The sequence below is a fragment of the Haliotis rubra genome, unplaced genomic scaffold (assembly GCF_003918875.1).
Source record: "Haliotis rubra isolate DU_JTF1 unplaced genomic scaffold, ASM391887v1 Scf816, whole genome shotgun sequence".
NCBI lineage: Eukaryota > Metazoa > Mollusca > Gastropoda > Lepetellida > Haliotidae > Haliotis > Haliotis rubra.
Window position 1 is genome coordinate 310,231 of NW_025767542.1, and position 21,272 is coordinate 331,502.

At 38.1% G+C, this 21,272-nt stretch overlaps 1 protein-coding gene across 3 annotated transcripts in view; it reads left to right on the forward strand.

Moving 5' to 3' along the window:
- Positions 1–21,272, forward strand: part of LOC124261914 — a 322,925-nt gene that overhangs the window by 185,648 nt on the left and 116,005 nt on the right. The window contains exons 11-12 of one of the 3 annotated variants that reach the window (XM_046696278.1): positions 18,406–18,558; positions 20,679–20,954. The exons of 1 other annotated variant lie outside the window; for it this stretch is intronic. In XM_046696278.1, the coding sequence (XP_046552234.1) occupies positions 18,406–18,558; positions 20,679–20,954 (429 nt within the window). The remainder of the gene's footprint in view (positions 1–18,405; positions 18,559–20,678; positions 20,955–21,272) is intronic. One more of the 3 variants, XM_046696279.1, reaches the window with a different exon arrangement.

Sequence of the window (21,272 nt, forward strand, 5' to 3'; positions counted from 1 at the left end):
ACCATAGGGATTTACAGTACATTTGCTTCCTGCATAGACCCTGGCTGGGATTACATGATCCCTTCAGCCGTTAGCAATTTTTGACAATCTAACCTTAAATTAAAAGAACATATATGCTGCAGTTAAAAACAAGTAGTACGTTTAAATTTACTATAATTGTTTTGGGACTTACGTAATCTCTCAGGAAGACAATAATTTTACAGTACTTTAACCCCCTTCGAGGATACTGCCACTAACAATATCAGTTGTTAACTTAAACTACTAATCATTAAGTATTTATCTATTTACAAACCTTTTATAAAAAATTATCTAATTCTAATTCTTATAAAAATTCAATAATTAAATGAAAAGATCCTTACAGTTTTTACATATCCTTTGTGATGGAAAAAGACCACGGGCTACGACTTTCTGTTCACATGACCTACTTGCATCGTGCGATTTCCTTGGGGACAGGCCGAGGCAAACATGAATTGAGACTGCACAGAACTCGTACGGAGATCTTACGGAGATCAAAGTACAGTTTCTAGTACCCGTGCTGGTGACTGGGTGCCTGACCCTGAGGGTGTGGGTTCGAATCCCGGAAAGTGAAGTACTAGAAACTGTACTTTACTAAGAAAGTGTAATCCCAAATATAACATATGTTACATTTGACTACTTTCTAAATGGCATTGTGTAATCATATGTTGACAATATATGACAATGTCATATGTCGAACTTTATATAATTACCGGTACCTTTTTTCAAATCCATAAAATCTTTATGAAGAAAGTTATCATCCAGATCATTGTTATGTATATTTCTGTATTGTTTTTTGGTCAATTTCCATGATTCAGGTATGATATAGAAAACATATCGAAGATCCATATATGTACCTCTAATATCAAATTTGAGCTTCAGATCTTCAAGAGACATAAAACCGTCTTCATTGCAAAGGTCCTAAATTGTTAAACTTCCATTTTTAGCCCAATGCCTGATAAAGTGATTTGGGTTTTTGAAATTATTATTCAGCCATAGAGGTTGTGCTAAAATTCCTTTAATGTTGTCTGCTTCTATGGTATTCTTATTACAGTATAATTTCCATGCCAATAAAACATCTTTCCAAAAAGGATTATCAATTGAAACAATATTCTGAAAATTAAACCCAGAATGACCATCTACCATGCCCTAAAATTCTTTGCCATGACAGTGCCAGAGCACCGAACCATCGGCATTCGGTTCGTATTGCTTCGGTTCAGAACTAGAAAGTGTATCCCCTACTGTAGAGTGATCTTGTGGCTTGAGATGAAATATGAGATGAGCGGCAATAGCTAGGTGTCCTTATATATCTCTCACAGGCAGATGGTTCTGGAATAAGGTCGCCCTCAATATAGCGCAAGTCCAAATGTAGCTCAAAACTACCCCTCACTGAATGAACAGGTACACAGTTTAAGCATTGTCGTACAGGATATTAAACTGCCTCATAACAACTTTCGTCTTTAAAAATAATGTAATTCAAAATATAACTTTCATTATTAAATTCTAAATACAACACAAATATAGAACGTAACTCACATTAGAGACTACAATATCATATTTTCTACGGTCATATGCAGTATCACACCCATATCATGTATATTTAGGGTTTAATTGTATGACAATTGTGAATTATGCTGACATCATAGTTTGAGAACCTTTTACAACTACTTACATAGCATGATCATAAATTGTTATACTTTTTAGGGTGAGGATTCAGTACATAACACCTGAACAGCTTCATACATGCTATACTAAAATCTCTAAAATGTTCAAATAAACCTATAATTTTAACGAAAGTATATATTTGGTTTAACTGTCCCGTCATATACCGTTATATATACTCGTTACGAAAGTATGAAATGTTAACGTTAATGGAACGTTAATGTTAAAGTTTTGGAACAAAGATCAGTGTTGATGACAAGGATTCTATACAAGAATCGTTACGTCTGCAAAACTTGAAACCAGAACACATCCTGTATTTTACAAATAACTAATTTCGAAAATTTCAAAGACCGACGAACTATAATTTTAACGATCTTAACGATTCCGCTTATCATACCGTTATCACTTGATTTCGTTCATTGCTAGGTTATGAACAAGCGAGTGGCGTCTGCAACACCAGGGGCGTCTCTGTGTTATTCAGTGCAAACAAAGTAGGCATTTATTTTGTCTGTAAAGACTGACTGGGCGGTGGTGAAGTCTAGCGGTTAAAGCGTTCGCTCGTCACGCCGATCTCCTACATGCGTACAATGTGTGAAGCCAGTGTATGAAATAAGGCCCGTGCTACCGCCCGAGACGGGAAGGATGTTCAGCTTTGCCAGCCCGATGGTCTGATAACAATTTTAGGTAACATGTTTTCGGTTGTCTAGTCTAGTAAAATCCACATTGGGCTGGGAACATTTTGAAGTGGCAAGCACTGATGTCTGGCTGGGATTTTGGCATATTTCATACACTTGCGAAGCTGATTTCTGGTGTCCCCTGTCGTGATATTGCTGGAATATTGCTAAGAGTGGCGTAAACCCAAACTCTCTCACTGTAAAGATTGACTAGTTCCCAGGGGATAGACCTGATATTGTCCATCAACGGAATAGTAAACAAACACGAGAAGCTTGAACACCCATATTGGTGTAATGTGCACCTACACACGTATGCGCGTTATGCGTTTGGTAGTTGTGTTTCTAACATGCTGTAACTGCCCATGTACTGCAGCTCTGTAGAGTGTGCTGATTCAGTTGTCAGAAATGCATGGATGGAACACTTAAAGGTCACATGCAACGTAAAACACAACTTTGCAGATTCTGATACCTTTCGGTATGGACATAGCGAAACAAATCGTCAAAAATGCAAATTCAACTTATAAAGTTGAAAAATAACGCAATGAAAAAAAAACGCGCGAAATCGGAGTTCAAACGTTTCACTAATTTTCCCCAGACTTTTCTGGGGAATACGGGTTTCAACAGCTGGGCTGCGCTCATAGCACGTGCGCAAGTAAATAGGTTCGCGCAGCTTGGAAGCGGGTTGTCGGGTGAATACTCGGTGAAGGCTTTGGTGTGAGCTATTTTTCTAATGTTTTGTTGATATCTCACAGGCGCGAGCTTTTTATATGTTATGACAGTAAATAAACTGTTTATATAATTTCAATTGTCTATTTCACCACACGTTCTTCTTACCGCGTCACTTTCTCAGTTCGATACTTAAAAGCAATGTCATTATTTAGCGTTGACACAATTTCTAACTGTGATATAGATATGTCGTTGTCAAAGACAAAACTCAATGTCTTGTTTTATTGACACCTGTGTGTCTGACTGCCTGTCTGCTAATGACAATATTCAATACACAACTGCGATCACTGACCACATGCAATTTGAACTTAACACCAATCAGGCTATACACCATAAACAAAACGCATTGATTTATGGCCCGAGTTCGGTCTCTGTCACATTATGTAATTACACAGACAGGCAGGTGTGATACTTGAACACATGACATGTTATGATGTCTGTTGATTGCAAAATGTTATACACAAAAAATGATCATGTATTTACAAAACCCAACATCTCTACACACACACCATGAGCCAGCCGTGAAGGCGGTATCTGCTAATGAACCAGCCGTTACACTTGAGTGCACACCCACCTGCTCTGACTGGGTTCGGTATCCCGGCTGCTTCGTTTCGAGGGAGGTAAACCCAAGTACACAATATTGCACTTTTGATTTGCGATTATACGCTTTTAATTTTGTTTATATGTTTTTTCATAATCAGCAATGCATATTATATGTCATGAAGAAGTGATAATTGTGTTTTAATTATGTTTGATTTTTTGGTTGCATGTGACCTTTAACTGATAGTGTGTCTATTATATCTACTAATATGTCTGATGTTCAACAACTGATAAAAAGCTCTTTTGCAAATGTTGCTGACATGATTCTTCATGTTTAATGTTTCGAGCTTTGTTTCCAAGCGGATGTGGTTGGACTATTTTGGCGATAGTGGGTATTAACTATTCAGAGAGTCAACTATTTGAAAGTTTTCATTGTTCTTCATCTGTGCAGGTCATGATATCAACCGCCATACTTTGCTACTCTGTGTACACTTTCTTATTACTCCTATAGCTAATATCTCTTACAATAAGGGACATGAATACAAATTAATTACAACTGTCCCCTACTTTCTTCATATAATCTGTATGAATGGAAAGCCGGAAGTGATGCAGATTTTGAACTCCACGTCTTTATAAAGCCAGGAATATTGCTTTGTTTAACGTTGTACTCAGCAAACCTCCTGCCTTAGGGCTTTGGTCAGTAAATAATCGAGGCTGGACCAGACAACCAAGTCAGCGAATCTGACCACCCGATCCCATCGTTAGTCGCCTTTTACGACAATCCTGGATTGCTGAAAACCAATTCTAACTGGGATCTTCACGGGTCTTATATACTCAGGTTACTTTACTGACTTTAGACGACTTATATATTCTGTCTAGAAGAATCGCAGATAAAAAAATATGAACATTGAAAAGGGAAAGTCTATTTCAATAAACAGATACATCCCTGATGGCAAATTGTAATGAATAAATTCATATTTTTCTCAGCTGTGAACGTTTTCGATTAGAGAAGGTTATTTAATCTTGGGAGATAAGATTTCACCAAATTATTATCATATTCACTTTCAGTGTTGAAATAGTTTATGTAATCACCTGACAATGACAATTTATCCTCAGTCCTTCCTTTCTTCATACTGTCTGTCATTCCTATTTTGTTCGTTTTGTTCCTATTTTAATTGAAGATCAAAGACAACACATACCAAATAGATCAAGGGGCATATTTACGTGTTCATTCAAGAAGCTTTTTTCATCCAATTTCAGATGAGCAATGCAAGCAGTTCTCCTGCCCCTTCTGCCACATCTTCTCGTAAGTTCTCATTTAGTTAAACTTGTTTTCATTGTTGCCTCCTAGCAACTTTAGTATCATATACCCATAACAACACAAATAACCTCTCTACTTGTAATTGAACAGTTTAACAGTGAATATTCCTGAATGAAAATCACTATGAATTGACTGTCAATTGCAATTTCCTTGTTGAACCGACACAAGTACACAATTAATTCACACAATGAAAATGTGTGTTTTCTATGAGACAGACTGTATTGAATCGGAACACATATGCCAGTGAGGGGACCGCTGTTTGCTAATGACATAGTCAGTTACCTTCATATTCGACCATAGATTCCCTGAAAACGCGAGACAAGGTGGTGAAAATGAGGGGAAAGAAATAAATGCAACCCGAAAACATAGCATTTGTTGAAATAAGGCAAGCGAAAATACACAGGCGAGTGATCCTTCAGGTGTCATTCTTTCTCTGAACTGAACTGAACAATCAAAATGCATGAATTTTGCAGAAACGTCAAGTGCAGGTAATCAGAAAGGAATTTTCCTCCACTTTAGTTAGGGAGTCCCCGTATTCGATCGTGATGTACGTAGTCGTCTGCGCTGGTCGTGACATAGTATTTGTACATTCATTTGGCAATGAATGAAATAACACGAGGTCAATGCTGCTAATCATATTTGGGGATTTACAACAAACATCGAATAGTTTGATTTTATACCATTTAGACACTGCAATATTTGTAATCATCCTCGAACTCCTTACCAGAAACGTACATAGGCACACACATATATGTGTATATATATATATATATATATATATATATATATATATAAGGGGCAAATGAATAGCTGTGTATTCAGGTTAATTGAGGACTAAATCCGCCATTTTGAATTTCTAATGAGGTCCATGGTTTTGAGTCTATTTTTAGATGATGAGTCATTGTATCAGGTTATATTTAGACCACGAGTCATATCAACACCTGTTGTTTCTATTTTTAGAAGAGACTGTTTTTAGACCATGATTCAGGGGCAGAGAATGTTCTAGAAGGTATGATTCATTACACATGTGGCTGACCTATTATATTCATAGATTGTTCACCCTCGTCACACAGTGAACATTCTGGAAGGTATAATCAAGTTTAATCCAGTTTTAAATAACACTATAAAAGGGTCGTTAAACACCATTTGACATCACAACGCCATTTGACATTGCCGAATTCATATCGCTTTGTGTCTCGACTCGTTTTCTCTTCAAAGAAAATCCAGTCTGTAAAGGTGAGTTGATTTTGTACACAATTATTCATACATTTCAAGGGGCTACTTCAGAAGTGGGTGTTTAACCACTTCATGGATCAGTAAATGTCCTTAGGCATTGTGTGGAACTCTGACATGAAGCGTGCCGATTTCTACACGGTTCAGTGAACTCATTTGCTAACATGAAGCGTGCCGATTTCTACATGGTTCAGTGAACTCATTTGCTAACACGAAGCGTGCCGATTTCTACACGGTTCAGTGAACTCATTGCTCACACAGCCCCTGCACAGACACTCAGTTCACAGATTGAATGGGGAGGTACAAATCACGAAACTGTGAAATTGAGCACTAATCTTAAAAGTCACCGGCAAACACTGTTTACATAGGCGGTCACTCGTAACGTACAGCGTGAATCTCGATCACACACTGTTTACAAAAACCTGACACAAATGGTTTATTCCCCGTCTCATTAGATTTTTTTAGATGGATTGATTTTTTTTACATTAATCTATGGAAGGAAAGAAAATATAGTAAAAATAGATGACAATTGGGGAAAAACCTGTCAATACTCACCAGTTTAGTCCATCAATTCTGATAGTTGAAAGAACATTCTGTTGGTTGATCAGCAGGTAGGTAGTCAATGTATATGAATGGATCCCAGATTAAATGCAAGGAATCACACATCACATACAATGTTACCCCACCCCCTCTTTTATAGACGGCTCACACAAGTGACCATTTGTAACAGCTTATGTATTTATAAACCGTTTATACATATAAATATATTCATTACAGATCATTGAAATTGTTGTTATCTTGTATTCAATACAATGAACTGTAACAGTTGTTATCTTGCATTCAATACAATGAACTGTAACAGTTGTTATCTTTCATTCAATACAATGAACTGAAACAGTTGTTATCTTGCATTCAATGAACAGTAATGACGTTTAAACTGAAACTTTAATGTCTGATAATAGTATGATCATGTTAAGAATATGTGGATTCAGTGAAATAGGGTTGAAATTGGTATTATAAAAACCAAGAATTGTACAACAGTTGTCTTATGTCAATCCTCCAGCAATACATTAAGTGAGTTTAGTACACTCTCAGCAATAGTCCAACTCTATGGCGGTGGTCTGTACATAATTGACCAGACAATCTAGTGATCAACAGCATGAGCGTCATTCTACACAATGTGCCATGTGTCAACCAGCGAGCCTGACCACCCGATCCCGTTAGTCGCCTCTTACGACAAGCATGGGTTACAGAGGGGTAACCCAGACCTTCATGGGTACACTACATTAAGAAACAAGAGAGATATACAGATTTCATTGTTTATTAGCTCCGTTTCAAATGAGTAGACATTAGGATAGGAGCTCTCCCAAATGCCTACTTTACATCTACCCTTCCTCATCCCCCTGTCCTTCACTCTCTTCATCAGATGTTATGTCTTCATCTTCATTCACACCTTCCACCCAAGACTTATATTTGTACAATTTTGAAATCACTTCATGATACATATTATTCGTGTCTTGTACTTGTGTCAGTATTCCTTGTGTCTTTGGACCCCACTGTATATGATACAGATAAGTAATAAATCGGGCATACGTCTCTGTAAACGTGCTCCAGATTAATTTCTTCAGTTTGGCTTGTATCATGTCTTCGTTTAAACCTCTTTTCATGTAGAGCTGTCGTTTCTCATCCAAAAAGTCTTTATTCAGCTCACGCGTACGTGAATACATTTGTCTTATACCTTGCTGTTCAAGATCAGCCATCTTATTTACCTGTTGTTGTGTGTGACATCGCTTAATGATTCAACATCATGATCCTCATTTTCCATTTAAGGACATTGTTTATCGTGTAAATGTCTTTGTAAATTATGGTTATTGCTAAACACTTGACCACAATAGTCACAGTCTGACAGAGGACGTGGTCTCTTCACAGGTGAGAAGTTGTTGTCCTCCTCCCACTGCCTTTTCACTTGGGGTATCCCCACGTCTTGAAACATGAGTCCACAGTCATCACAAGTTGGCATTGTTGGGAGGTTTTCTTCACACGTCTGCTCACGCTGAACATCTAACTCGGACTGAACTGTCCTAGCTTGGAGGTCTCCTTTTAAACTGAATGCATTGGGACAAAGTCGCATATGGGGAGGTGTTTGGGGTTTTAGATCAACCAACAAGTAGCCATAAGGCTTCTGGGTAGCCCTTTGAAACAGCTCCATGAAATGGTCTGTGTTACCTGGATACATTTGCCTCGCCAAAGTCATGATGGGTTGTTGATTGATAGGGTTGATGAACAGAAGCAGATAATGACAGTTTCTACGTTGTGTGGGATCCTTACTGTAATACAAATTCTGGTTCAAGGCGATGACTTCCTTCCGTAAACAGATCTGTAATGCTTGGATCTTTGCTCGCTGTCGACATTAAGTCATCGAGGATAACCACGTTCACCACATGGGGGGTCCAGAAATGCATCCTTTTCAAGATCAGAAGGATGCCTTGATGAAATTCCACATAGGGATAAACATGGGTTTGAATGGCATTATACAAGGGTTGCCATCGTTTGTAGAGCCATATAATACGTTCAGGATCAGGTTTCTAGAATCTGTTTCACTAAGTAGGTTTTCCCACAAGAGGCTGGCCCTGAGACGATCATGGTGAATGGATGTTGCAGCCTTAATTCTTCCAATGACTGGGTAGTACTTTCTGATGAATGTGGTTGCACTGGCTGCTGCTGCTGCTGCTGCTGCTGTAGTCGCTGATGCTGATGATGATGTTGCCAAGTCAGCATTAATGAAAGAGGAGGTCCATGAGGTGGTGGTGATGCTGTGGTGGTGTAGATGGTGTTGGTGGAGGAGGAGGAGGAGGAAGAGGAGGAGGAGGAGGAGAAGAGGAGATGAAGAGGAGGAGGAGGAGGAGCGAGTTGTTGATGTTTCTGTCTCCTATGTCTCAACATATTGTCTGTCCTGGAAAAAGTATGATAGCACACGGGACATGTTGTTGACTGCATGGTGGTCCGAGTCTAAATGGCAGGGAACATGTCTACTGACTGCTTTTATCTAAAAAGTCATCTTCCGTTTCTTCATGGGACTCTGTGAGGAATTTCCAACTTTAGATCCCCCTTTCTTCTGCATCTGAATAAGAGCCTTGGCTTGTTCGACCACTTGTTGAGTAGAGGTAACGAAATTAATCGTAGGTTGCTCTGTGGTTTCTGGTTTTTGTTTGTCTGTCTTCCACTCTGGATCATACAGTTCCAAATATCGATCCACAGGCATCATAGCAGATTCTTCTCCTCCACGTATTATAGAATGATAAGGGTCTCCTTTCCCTTCAGCCCTGAGCATGTAAAACCGTGTCCATTTATCGGCATCGGGTACGAAGAGTTTATATTGTGGATTATTCTTGATGAAAACGGGAGTGACTTGAGGTGATGCGTCACTGTCACTGGTCCACGGCTAAATGAAGCTAGATAGCCCTCGTGGCCTGTTATCTAGATATCTTCATTGACCGTGGGCTTGCTATAGCTTTCAACATCACTGCTAGGATGTTCATACATGCTCTTTCCCCGGATTGACAAACCTAGGACGCGTGTACCAGATGTACTAAGCCAATGCTCTATCAAACAACCAGGCATTTTGAATGGCCTCATCTCTAAGTGCATTGACAAACTGTGGTTTCAAAACAAATGCTACGATTGGCATGTCACTGGCAAAAAGATTCTTCCACATACTGTCTGTCGTCCACAGGGGGTGAAGTAATCTTCGTAGCACTGCTAGATAGTTATTTCTATCATTTTTCCTCAGGAAACGACGTCTTTCATATCAAGTCACTGGTAATCTCCCCTTTAATAACCTATTCATAATACCATTGACGGCAAGAATCTGTTCTCTGTTCATTTCTAAGATGTCTTGTCGAATCTCCTCAATGTCTTGAAACATTAACATGAACCTTAAAAATTCGTAATGTTTCAACTGGTACCTAGCCATACTATTTCTAGCAAACAAACTCTTATCGTGGTTGGGATCTCAGTGTGATTAGTATTTGAGTAAACCTCTATTTATACTATACATAGACAACCAAGGCAGATGTACTCTTAACATTGATTTATTTCCAATATTCACACATTTTACATCACACTCTTGGTTGCAAATCCACATGACTACCCCAGCGGGCCACCTCTTTCTGAGGTACTCCCACCAGGGTCAAATATGGACAGTCTGGAGACAATTTTTCATGTTCGACCCAGGGATAAGCATCAACTTCCCAGTTCCTGAGAACAAGACCACATTGAAAACACTTGCAAGCATCCCTTTGATTAAGTACACAAATCGTGCCTGAGCCATGTGACTAGGACTCTGTTTCATCTGCACTGGCCAGTCTTTAAACGAATCTGGAATGAAGTCCATTCAGTCTTGATTGCACAGCAATCAGCAAAGACGGTCTTGTCGAATGGGTAATGTCCACACACATCCATGATATCCGAGACCAATGGTAACACGTCTGCACAGTACAGTGTCTAAACCAAGAATGGCTTTACACCCAGTGACTGTAGTCTAAAAATAAGTTGTGGGGAAACCCCCGAGTCATTGTCTAAAAATAGACTCAAAACCATGGACCTCATTAGAAATTCAAGTGACGGATTTAGTCCTCAATTAACCTAAATACAACAAATATCCCTGGGGTACTCGTATTTCAGTCTGAATTTTACCATTTTAGTTCAGGTAGTTGTTAAATGTTGTTAATACTGTATGTTATACTTGACTTCATTCATTTACAATTAACTGCTAAATATTAAGGCTTTATAGCAAGAGAAGTAGTCATGTACGTGAGTTTTATTTTGTTCGCAAAGTTAATTGACAATCCGTTTTTCAACATTTGTAACTGAGGAGTATAGATTATGACAAGGTGACATACCGAGTGTACTTTTAGTATCCAGTTGTTGTACGTTACTTGATCCTAACGAATGCCACGGCTTGCTGAAAATTAAATGTTAGAAACTTACAAGAAGTTCTAAGGTTCACTGAAACACAATATCATCTCTCTGGAGACATTATTTACATCAGGGCAACTCTCATGATATACCACAGGTCGGCCGTAAACGTGTCGCCTCATGTCAACACCACAAATACAATGGCTTTGCATCTTCAGAATCGATACCAAACGGTTACATAAACACGTCGGAACATTCCTCGGTAAAGACCAGTTAGTGGCAGAACCACATTCAACCGCTGGAGGGGCACAATGTCCGTCATAGTTGAGTGTTGACAACATTTGGCGTCCAGTGGACACGGTTTTGGACTCACAAATGAGTCCAGGAGAACGTCTCTGAGACGTTAGCGAAGTGTCATGGTATGAGGTTTCATCAACTCATGGAAAAACATATCTCGAGGAAATGGTCAGTTCCAAATGCAGGAACGTCACGATACAGCATTATAATGCCCGCGCAGACGTTACACGTGCATTCAGTGCACAACTGATGTATTACCATGGCTGGAATAAAATGGACCAACGTCTGCAACATGATCAGAAAGAATAACATTTGAACCTTTTCGCGAATATTAAATTGCAGGGACACAACGTACGTAAAGTTTATCTTTAATGTAAGCAACAAGTAATTTTCGCGGGCAGAACCGATTTCACTCAGACATTGTCTCCCCTGATATCTCAACATTGTCTAAAACCTGGGGCTCCATTTCAATTTATATGCGTTTGTTTGTTACTATCAAAATTATATGTATTCAGAGACTAAGGGTTTGTCTTCATCATCATCCGGAATTCTGATTTCCATCATCTGCACCACCCAATCCTCGCTTGTATCACTGCCAATAGTGGTCACAACCAATGGAGAACGTTAATTTTGTTGTTACACCAACCCTTGATGCCAAGTACATGTATGGGCTTTTGTCAATAATGTTGTTATGATTAAGGTTTTGGTAAATTAGGGACTTGCAAATAACCAAAGTATAATTTGAATTGCACAGTGAATGTCTCTATTGCAACTAGATGTATATGGACTAATGTTTATGCAATTAGTAGTAAGTGTTATGTTAGCCATCATAGATACTAGTTGTTCAATATTTACAAAGGATTTTACCTACCTCAAAACAACAACTAACTCATGTTTTTCGTTCAATTCTAAAACTGTATACCTAATCACCAAACTGAAGTATTTACTTGATATTCTGTTTTCAGGATTTATGTTTGGATTTTCTGTTTCACATTTCAGACATTTGTTTCGGAAAACTCTATTTTCAGAATATACTACATTTTCCAGTTTCTCTTTTATGAATAATATGACTAAATATTTAGAATGAATCTAAAGCCTATCAACTCTCTGTGTGAGTTGCATGTAAAAGTCACCTCGACTCGTCAGCCATAGTACGAGCAGCCAAAAAGAAGGGAATATATACTGTGAAGTACGTCAGTCTAATATGCATGACAAATGCAAAGTATGAAGTATATTGTATTGTATACACATGTTCACTTTTAGAAGTGGTTTACGGAGCTAACTGTGATACCACAATACCAATAATTCAATCTGTGATGGATCCAGGATATGTGCATTTGATGACACTCACTACTACGACGCAGCTTACGACATCTGCTCTCAGAGTAATGTTTCAGACCTTACTGTTTAGCCTCCTCAAACTAGAATTTCAAATCATCTGTTCTCCAGTTCCAGTGCAATTCCCGTCTCTGGTCACCTTGCTTACCACCCTGCTTGTATAAAGAATATTCCTTCTATCACCAGTAGGGCCATGCACGTCATCCTTCTTAGCATAGCACGTAGAAAATACATATAAATGTTCTATTATTAGAATTGCCGGTTCGTTTAAAATGTACCATTCAAAATGGCAATAAAATGTATTTTATTGGTCATCGAAATGATCTTTTCAAAGCGACTTATTCTTTTATCAAGTTAATTGTATACTCAAGCATAAAGAACATATGATAACACTATGGTGTACCGATGGATAATAGGGAGTTACTTCTGACTTCATGGCAAATATTCCCTCAGCACCTCGTCTGGCACAAACCCTTGATTTGATTGACAACCATTACAACGAAGCGATTCATTACTGCCTTTACACATTGTCTTGTGCACACCTGCTTTACTGCCATGGCCAGTTTCTGTAGACATCTCACCCTCATTACACACCTGGAATGAAATGTTAGAACGCCCAAAACTATATCAGAAACATTCGGTAACGCTAATTCAGTTGGGGAAATCTTTGATACAATATGGACAACGTTAATTTTGTTGTTACATGTGTGGGTATTTCGCAATGTATATGTTACGATGAAGGTTTGGATGAATTAGGGACTAAGGAATTACCAAACTATACTTGAATTGCACACTGAATTTTTCTGCTGTAACTAGATGTAACTATTACATATGCTGTTAATAATGAGTTGTAATTCTTTGGTATGTAGTACGAGCACCATCCAGGAAGGTTTCACGGCAGGTGTTATGTCAGCCACCATAGTTTCTAGTTATTCAATACCTTCAAAAGATGTTAGTTAGCTTAAAACAACAACTAACCGACTTCTTTCGTTCCATGCTAGGAACTGTATATATTTACTAAATCACCCATTTGAAGAATCCTTGTGTATTTGGATTTTTTTTTATCTATGCTTGGGTTTTCCATTTCAGACTATTGTCTCGGAAAACTCAATTACAAAATATACTACATTTTCCAGTTTACCTTTTGAAAGTAATGACTTATTCTTTAGAATTAATTTAAAGCCTATTAGTTCTCTCTGTGACTTGAAAGTTAAGGTCACCTCGGCAACATGTCAGCCATAGTGTAAGCAACAAAAGGAGGTCAGGAGACACGTACTGTTAACATATTCATGAGAATGCTAACCATTATTTATATAGTATTGAATACACATGTTCAATTTCAGAAGTGGTTTACGGCGCTAACTGTGACAATATTACACAGTGTAATACCAGAAAGTCAGTAATGTTTCAGACCTTCGCGTGTAGCCTCCTCAAACTAGATTTGAAAGCATCTGCCTTCCAGTTCCAGTGAATTTGCCGTCCCTGGTCACCTTACTTACCACCTTGTTTGTACGAAGAGTATTTCTTCTATCACCGTAGCTCCATGCACCCTTTCCTCTTTGCATTCCACATAGATAATGCATATAAATGTACTATTATTAGATTTGCCTGTACGACGATTTAAATATACCCTTCAGTAGAGGGTATTTAATCTGTAATTGAAATGTTCTTCAAGCGACCTAACTGGCGGTGTGGGGGTTTTTCACGTAAAAATGTATAATCAAGCACGCATATTTGATGATAACACTACGGTATGCAGATGGAAATTAGGGGCAGAATGCGTAGAATTACTTCTACCTTTCATTGTCAATGTCCATTCAGTTCTTCGTACGGCAGAATCCCTTGATTTGATTCACATCCACTGCAGCGAAGAGAAGCGATTCTTAAGTGTATTGATTAACTGTCTTGTGTAAAATTGTTGTACTGCCTTTGCCAGCTTCTGCAGGTCTCTCCCCCCACAATATATATCTGGAATGAAAAGTTACAACGCCTACACCAGGATCAGAAAGAGTCGGTATCACTAGTGCATTCTCAATGCTATTTTCCATCATCAAAACCACCCCATCTTCAATTGTATCAACGCCAACAGTGGCCACAACCAATATGTAAAGCGTCAATTCTGTTGTTACACCACTCCATCCCTCTTGATACCATTTGTTTGAATTTGTTTGTGATGGAGGTTTTGGTGAATTAGAGACTAGTGAATAACCAAAGTATGCTTTACTTGCACACTGAATATCTCTGCTGTAACTAGATGTATATGAACTATTGTTTTTGCTGTTAATAGTGAGTTGTAATTCTTTGGTATGTAGCAAGAGCATCATCCAGGAAGAAAACACTCTAGATGTTATGTCAGTTACCATAGATACCATAGATACTAGTCAGTGCATGCAAATGTTAGCTTAAAGCACCTACTAACCCATGTTTTTCGTTCAATTGTAGAAACTGTATATCTAATCACCATATTGGAGTATTTACTTTACATTCTGTTTTCAAGATTTATGTTTGGATTTTCTGTATCACATTTCAGACATTTGTTTTGGAAAACTCTATTTTCGGAATATACTACATTTTCCAGTTTCTCTTTTATGAGTAATATGACTAAATATTTAGAATGAATCTAAAGCCTATTAACTCACTGTGTGAGTTTCGTATTTCAGACATTTGTTTTGGGAAACTCTATTTACAGAATATATTGCATTTCCCAGTTTATCTTCTAACAGTAATAACTAGCCATTTAGAGCTCTGTAGCAAGTAAAAGTAATCTCGACAACATGTCAGCCACAGTGTGAGCAGCAAAAAAGAAGGGAATATATGCTGTGAAGTACACCAGTCTGGCATAATATTCATGACAAATGGAAAACATGAAGTATATTGTATTGTAGAAACATGTTCAATTTCAGAAGTGGCTTATGGAACTATCTGTGGTACTATGACACAGTGTATTACCACCAACGCAATTTGCAGTGGATCCGGCACATGTATATGTGATGACACTCACTACTACGACGCAGCTAGTGACACCTGCACTCAAAGTATGTTTTGTAATCTTAGTGTTTAGCCTCCTTTAACTAGATTTGAAGACAAATTCCAGTTCCATTGCATTGCCCGTCTCTGGTCACCTTGCTTACCACCTTGTTTGTGCGAAGAGTACGATGTTACAGTGAAGGTTCTGGTGAATTAGGGACTAGTGAATAGCCAAAGTATGCTTGAATTGCTCACTGAATGTCTCTGCAGTAAATAGATGTATACTGAAAGACAAAAGAAACGTCGTTCAGAAAACAAATGAACGATTGCCCTTCAAGCCAGCAATTTATGCCTGCCTGAATGCATGCATAATGCACGTGCATCTAGATTTCAATGTTGCGTTTGTGCGAACTCTGCACTTTTCACAAGCAAAAACATTTCTAACCTCAATCTCGAACAATATTTTATTGGCCAATACAGACTATACGACCACGATTCATGTTTTCTCAAACTTGACTTCCAGTGTGTATTTTTTGTAAAAAAGGTTCAAATACTCCATTGATGTTTAAATGTAATTTCCAATATTACGACGTTTCTTTTTTCTTTCTGTATTTATGAACTATTGCTCATGCTGTTAATTGTGAGTTGTAACTCTTTGGTATGTAGTAAGAGCACCATCCAGGTAGATTTCACGCCAGATGTTATGTCAGTTATAGATAGATACTGTATATTTTCAATGCTTACAAATGTCAGCTTAAAACAACAACTAACCCATAGTTTTTGTTCCATTCCAGAAACAGTATACATTAACCTACATGTGCTCACCGATTTAGAGTATTCTATATTTATTTTGTTTATGGGGAATATGTTTGTGTTGTTGTTTTTGTTTCGCTTTTCAGACTTTTGTCTCGGAAGACTCTATTTACAAAATATACTACATTTTCAGGTTTATCTTTTAAAAGTACCATTAAGTACACCAAGATGTGATGATATTCATGACAAATACAAAACATGATGCATATTGCATTGTATACACATGTTCAATTTCAGAAGTGGAATACGGAGCTGACTGTGATAACATAACACAGTGTTATACCACAAATGCAGTGTGTAATGGATCCTGCATCTGTGCATGCGATGACACTTACTACTATGACGCAGCCAGCGACACTTGCGTTCAGAGTAATGTTTCAGACCTTAATGTTTAGCCTCCTCAAATTTGATAATATTTGTCTTCCAGTTCCCGCGAATTTCCCGTCTCTGACAACCTTGCTTACCATCTTGCTTGTACAGCGATAGCGCCAGGCACTATATCCGATATAAGTGGAGTTCGGAACTGATCTGTGATTATCTTACTCTGTGTAATACCAGCAATGCAATTTTAATGTATCCGGTATAACTGAATCTGCTGACACACGACTACAACAAACACTAATCCGTAGTTATTTGGTCAAGGTTACCACATTCAAGGCTCCAGTAAAACTTTATGATTGACATGTAGAGAACATTGTCAAATTTGCCACATCGGTAACATAAGCTATATCTGGTGCAATTCGTTGCCTTGACCTGTACAAATGTTCCTGTGTACATTTAGGATGAACACTTGTCTGGCATTGGCGTGTGCGTGTGACAAATGTCACCGTTTCGCGAACATTGTTATCATCACCATTTAATGGTGATTCATAAACACATGGTCACGATATTGTCACTCACTCTGACTTTAGCATATTAGGTTTTTTTATAGATGTCGATAGCATTAGCTTTTAGCCTTTGTCAGGTATAAAATGCCATCGAGCATGTTAAATTACAACTGGTTTAAATAGACGTCGACTTACTTGTGCCAAAGGAATCATAACTAATAGCTGATTACATCGCACAGAAGGGAGAAAGTCCGGGCATATATAGTAAGTTTGTGTGAAAAGATGCGAAGCTTAAAATTCAACTTGCAGTGTTCCTACAGTCTTCATTTATTAAATATAGTCTATATCCAAGTAGGAGCACAACAACACTTATCATGACAGAGTGTTGCTATTCGCATTCAAGTGAGCTGACATCTCGACATCGTTATACATGTACATGTTTTCAAGAAAGGGTACAGGAATGAACTTGCAAACAAATCATACCTGCATTCCTATTCCCTTTGATCTTCTGTACCTGCCTACCTTTTAATCCCATCCAAATACCTTAACGTTTGAATCCTACACCAACCTTCTTCCTGAACCAGTCTTCCATCTTAAAAGAGCAAGTGTGTGTGTGCGTGTGTGTGCGCGCGTGTGTGTGTGTGTGTGTGTTTGTTTGTGTTTGCCTACTTGTACCTACCTACATTGTACCTATCTCCCCATTGTTTATACCGTACACTGATTCTCTAAAACTGAAAACAACATGTCTCGTATATATAATTGGACTGTTGATTACTCAACAAGCTGTACTATTACAAAACGAAAAAGTTGCCAAGAGTAAAAAATAGCCATTTGATTAATATTATATATATAATTGGACTGTTGATTACTCAACAAGCACTACTATTACAAAACGAAAAAGTTGCCAAGAGTAAATAATGTTCAAATATTAGAATTATCGCGAGGTTATGTCGCATGTAAAATAGAATTCTGGTTTATTATAATTTGAATTTGTAGTTTTATGTTGTCTATTATTTGTGTCAGGGATTTTGCTGACAATTCATATTTATGTGCTGTGTGTAATTGTATATTTCAGATCAAGTCTTCGGCGATGTATGTACTGAGACATCCCAGTGTGACACAACCTCAGACTCCAACATAGTGTGTATACAGGCTGGACCAGACAAGAAGTGCCTCTGTAAGGATGGATGGTATAGGCCAAATACAAGTCCAACATCTTGCACTGAAAGTGAGTATTAAATAGTTCGCTTCTAGCCTTCAAATGGTTGCTTAATCCCCTACCTTTAAGTACTGAGTCGGTTAAATGAAACATAAATGAATCAAGTCAGTTCTTTGCTAAAACAAACACATTTCCCTCTTGCCATTTAGATCTTGGGTATACAACCAGCCGAAAAATCATTGATAGTATTGGTTGTGGGAAAGTTGGAAATGGAGGAATGAAATAGATGAAAGTGAGATATTTAATTTACTAGTTAGATAATTTTTGCTGTTCCGTAAAATTGAATTTCTGCGTCAATGAAACTTATGAAAGTACACTCACATTTCACTAGTTTTCGTAAATTCCTAGGCGTTTATACAGATTTATATTTTTGAGCGTGCGGATTTCCTCAACAACTTTCAGCGTCGAGACATGTGACAAGAACGTCGGTTTTGTCGCTTTTCTATTCCTTATTACGTTAAGGTTTTATTGTGACAGAATATTTAAACTTCTTAAAATATGTATATATACAGTTGTGATGGAAAAACACAAAATGAATTTTTTTCTGTTTTTTTTTGTTTGGGGTTTGATTTGGTTTTGTTTTTGTTTTTTATAAAAGGTAATCCTCGATACTTCACATGCAACGTACCATTAGTATTGATAGGCAAATATGTGTGTTTGATAAATCAATGGACGTTATCATTCACGATATTTGTTGATCAGTATTTGCTCTTCCTTGACACTGTTGTAAATTCATATAACTTGTTGCCAAATGGTGAAGTATTCATTGGGGAAGGGGCATATTGGTAGTCTTCAGGTTAAAACATTCACTCGTCAGGCCAGTCGCTGAGGGTTTGTTCCCCGAAGTCGGTGGTGTATTGTCACGTGTAAAGCCGACAGCTGGTATTTCCCGCAGTGATTCAAACATGGTATTCTGAGACCAATGTTGATAAACAGGATTTGGAAATATGGAAACAGATTATCGATGTGTAATTCCGGTTATATATACTCCATCAAAAACTAAAGAAACGCATTTGTAAAAATGACAACATTCCTCGTTTACACTTGAAATGATATTCCTGAACCGAAGCAAATATGTATGAAATCAAGTCTTCCCGTAGCGATAGCACCTTAAAGCTGAACACAGTTATGTGATTCTGTATCATGTCCACACTGACACATGCAATCAAGCGTTCTCCTGTTTAAAATTCTTTCTTCAGGTTCCGGAAATAGGGAAGCAGGTGACGTTCGAGCCTTTCATTTCAGTCATAAATGTTGTCAAATTATCCTGCACGTCCACCATGTTGGCTTTGTGCGTGTATGACATAACAGCTCACATCTTGACACTCCCACCTCTGGTTCTAACCGCATCGCCAACACAACTTGTGGACTTTCATACACATGTAGGGGCGCCACATTGACATTGTTGTTTCTCAATGAAGATTTATTTCTGTTGTAAGGGACACAGCATGTCATTGTCAAGTGAGTGAGTGGGTATAGATATTCACTTAATACATTTAGATTGTATAAAAGCTGCCAACAAAGAGCAGTAAAACAACTAAATTCTCACAGAATCATCTTAAAACTAGCGTGTAACTGTACACATATATGACCAGCCACAACAGTAGGGACTATGGGGACATACGGTAATTCTACTACCTGCATGGTACCTCAGTTGGATTTAACAATGTTTGAAGAATTAGGTACTGCTTGTAGGCTACTGAACAAACAATGACACCGTCGGACCGCTGTAAATATCTACAGGAGAAAATCGCATCTACGTGAATGTCTTCTTAATCACACCTGTTCACAATCAGCTCCTTTCACGAGAGCGCAGTTTACGAATGACAATCACACAAGTAAAGCAAATGCGAATTTCCAATTTGTGATAGTTTGACGGGTGAAGATTTGTTAATTCATAAAACATCACCACAAGAATATGTAATATCAAGAGTCATTCGCTTTACCAAGACATCCATTTGAACGTGTATATATTCAAATAACCCACCAACCCAACCACATTTATGTACGAAAAACATACTCGAAGGCACACATCTATAATCCTTTATAACCGATAATCCTTTTCCTGATAATTAACGAAGACGTTAGTTGTTGGCTTCCCTTATCAGTGTAATAATGTATATTTTCAGCTAGCCCACTAAAATCAGTCATCACAGGTACACCAACTATAGGAACAGGTAATATTGACATCAGCTGGACCAATACCGATGTCACTGGAGGGTACACATCCAACTCTTCAGTAACGTGGTCTCCTGGATCTTCAGGATCTGCTCCTACAACCCAGAAGAGCTACAACATCCCGTCTCTGTCTGCAGGAACAACATACACTGTCACAGTTGGACTTACCATCACACAGCACGGCAGGAGTCAGCTGATTACCTCGGACCTGGGGACATTTACAACAAGTACCTAAATTTTATGCATTCCAGTCGTACGGCTGTCAGTTTTAGCCACCAAGACAAATAGTCACTTATCGCATTCGCAACCTGCCAATTAATAGGTCATATGTTAGCTTTGTTTAAAGCTACATATTTATTATATTCAGTTTTTGTGATTAATATGTTCCAAAAGAGTCATTTAAGTCTTGCAAGATCAATTCTTGGTTAATTGCTTGCCATGACCAACAGAAGACAATGAAAACAACAGTTTTTGTGTCTTAGGAGGTAACGCGTATGGTATAAGTCAGCCCCTTGGGTTTGTTGGAGGCACAGTTAACTTTATCA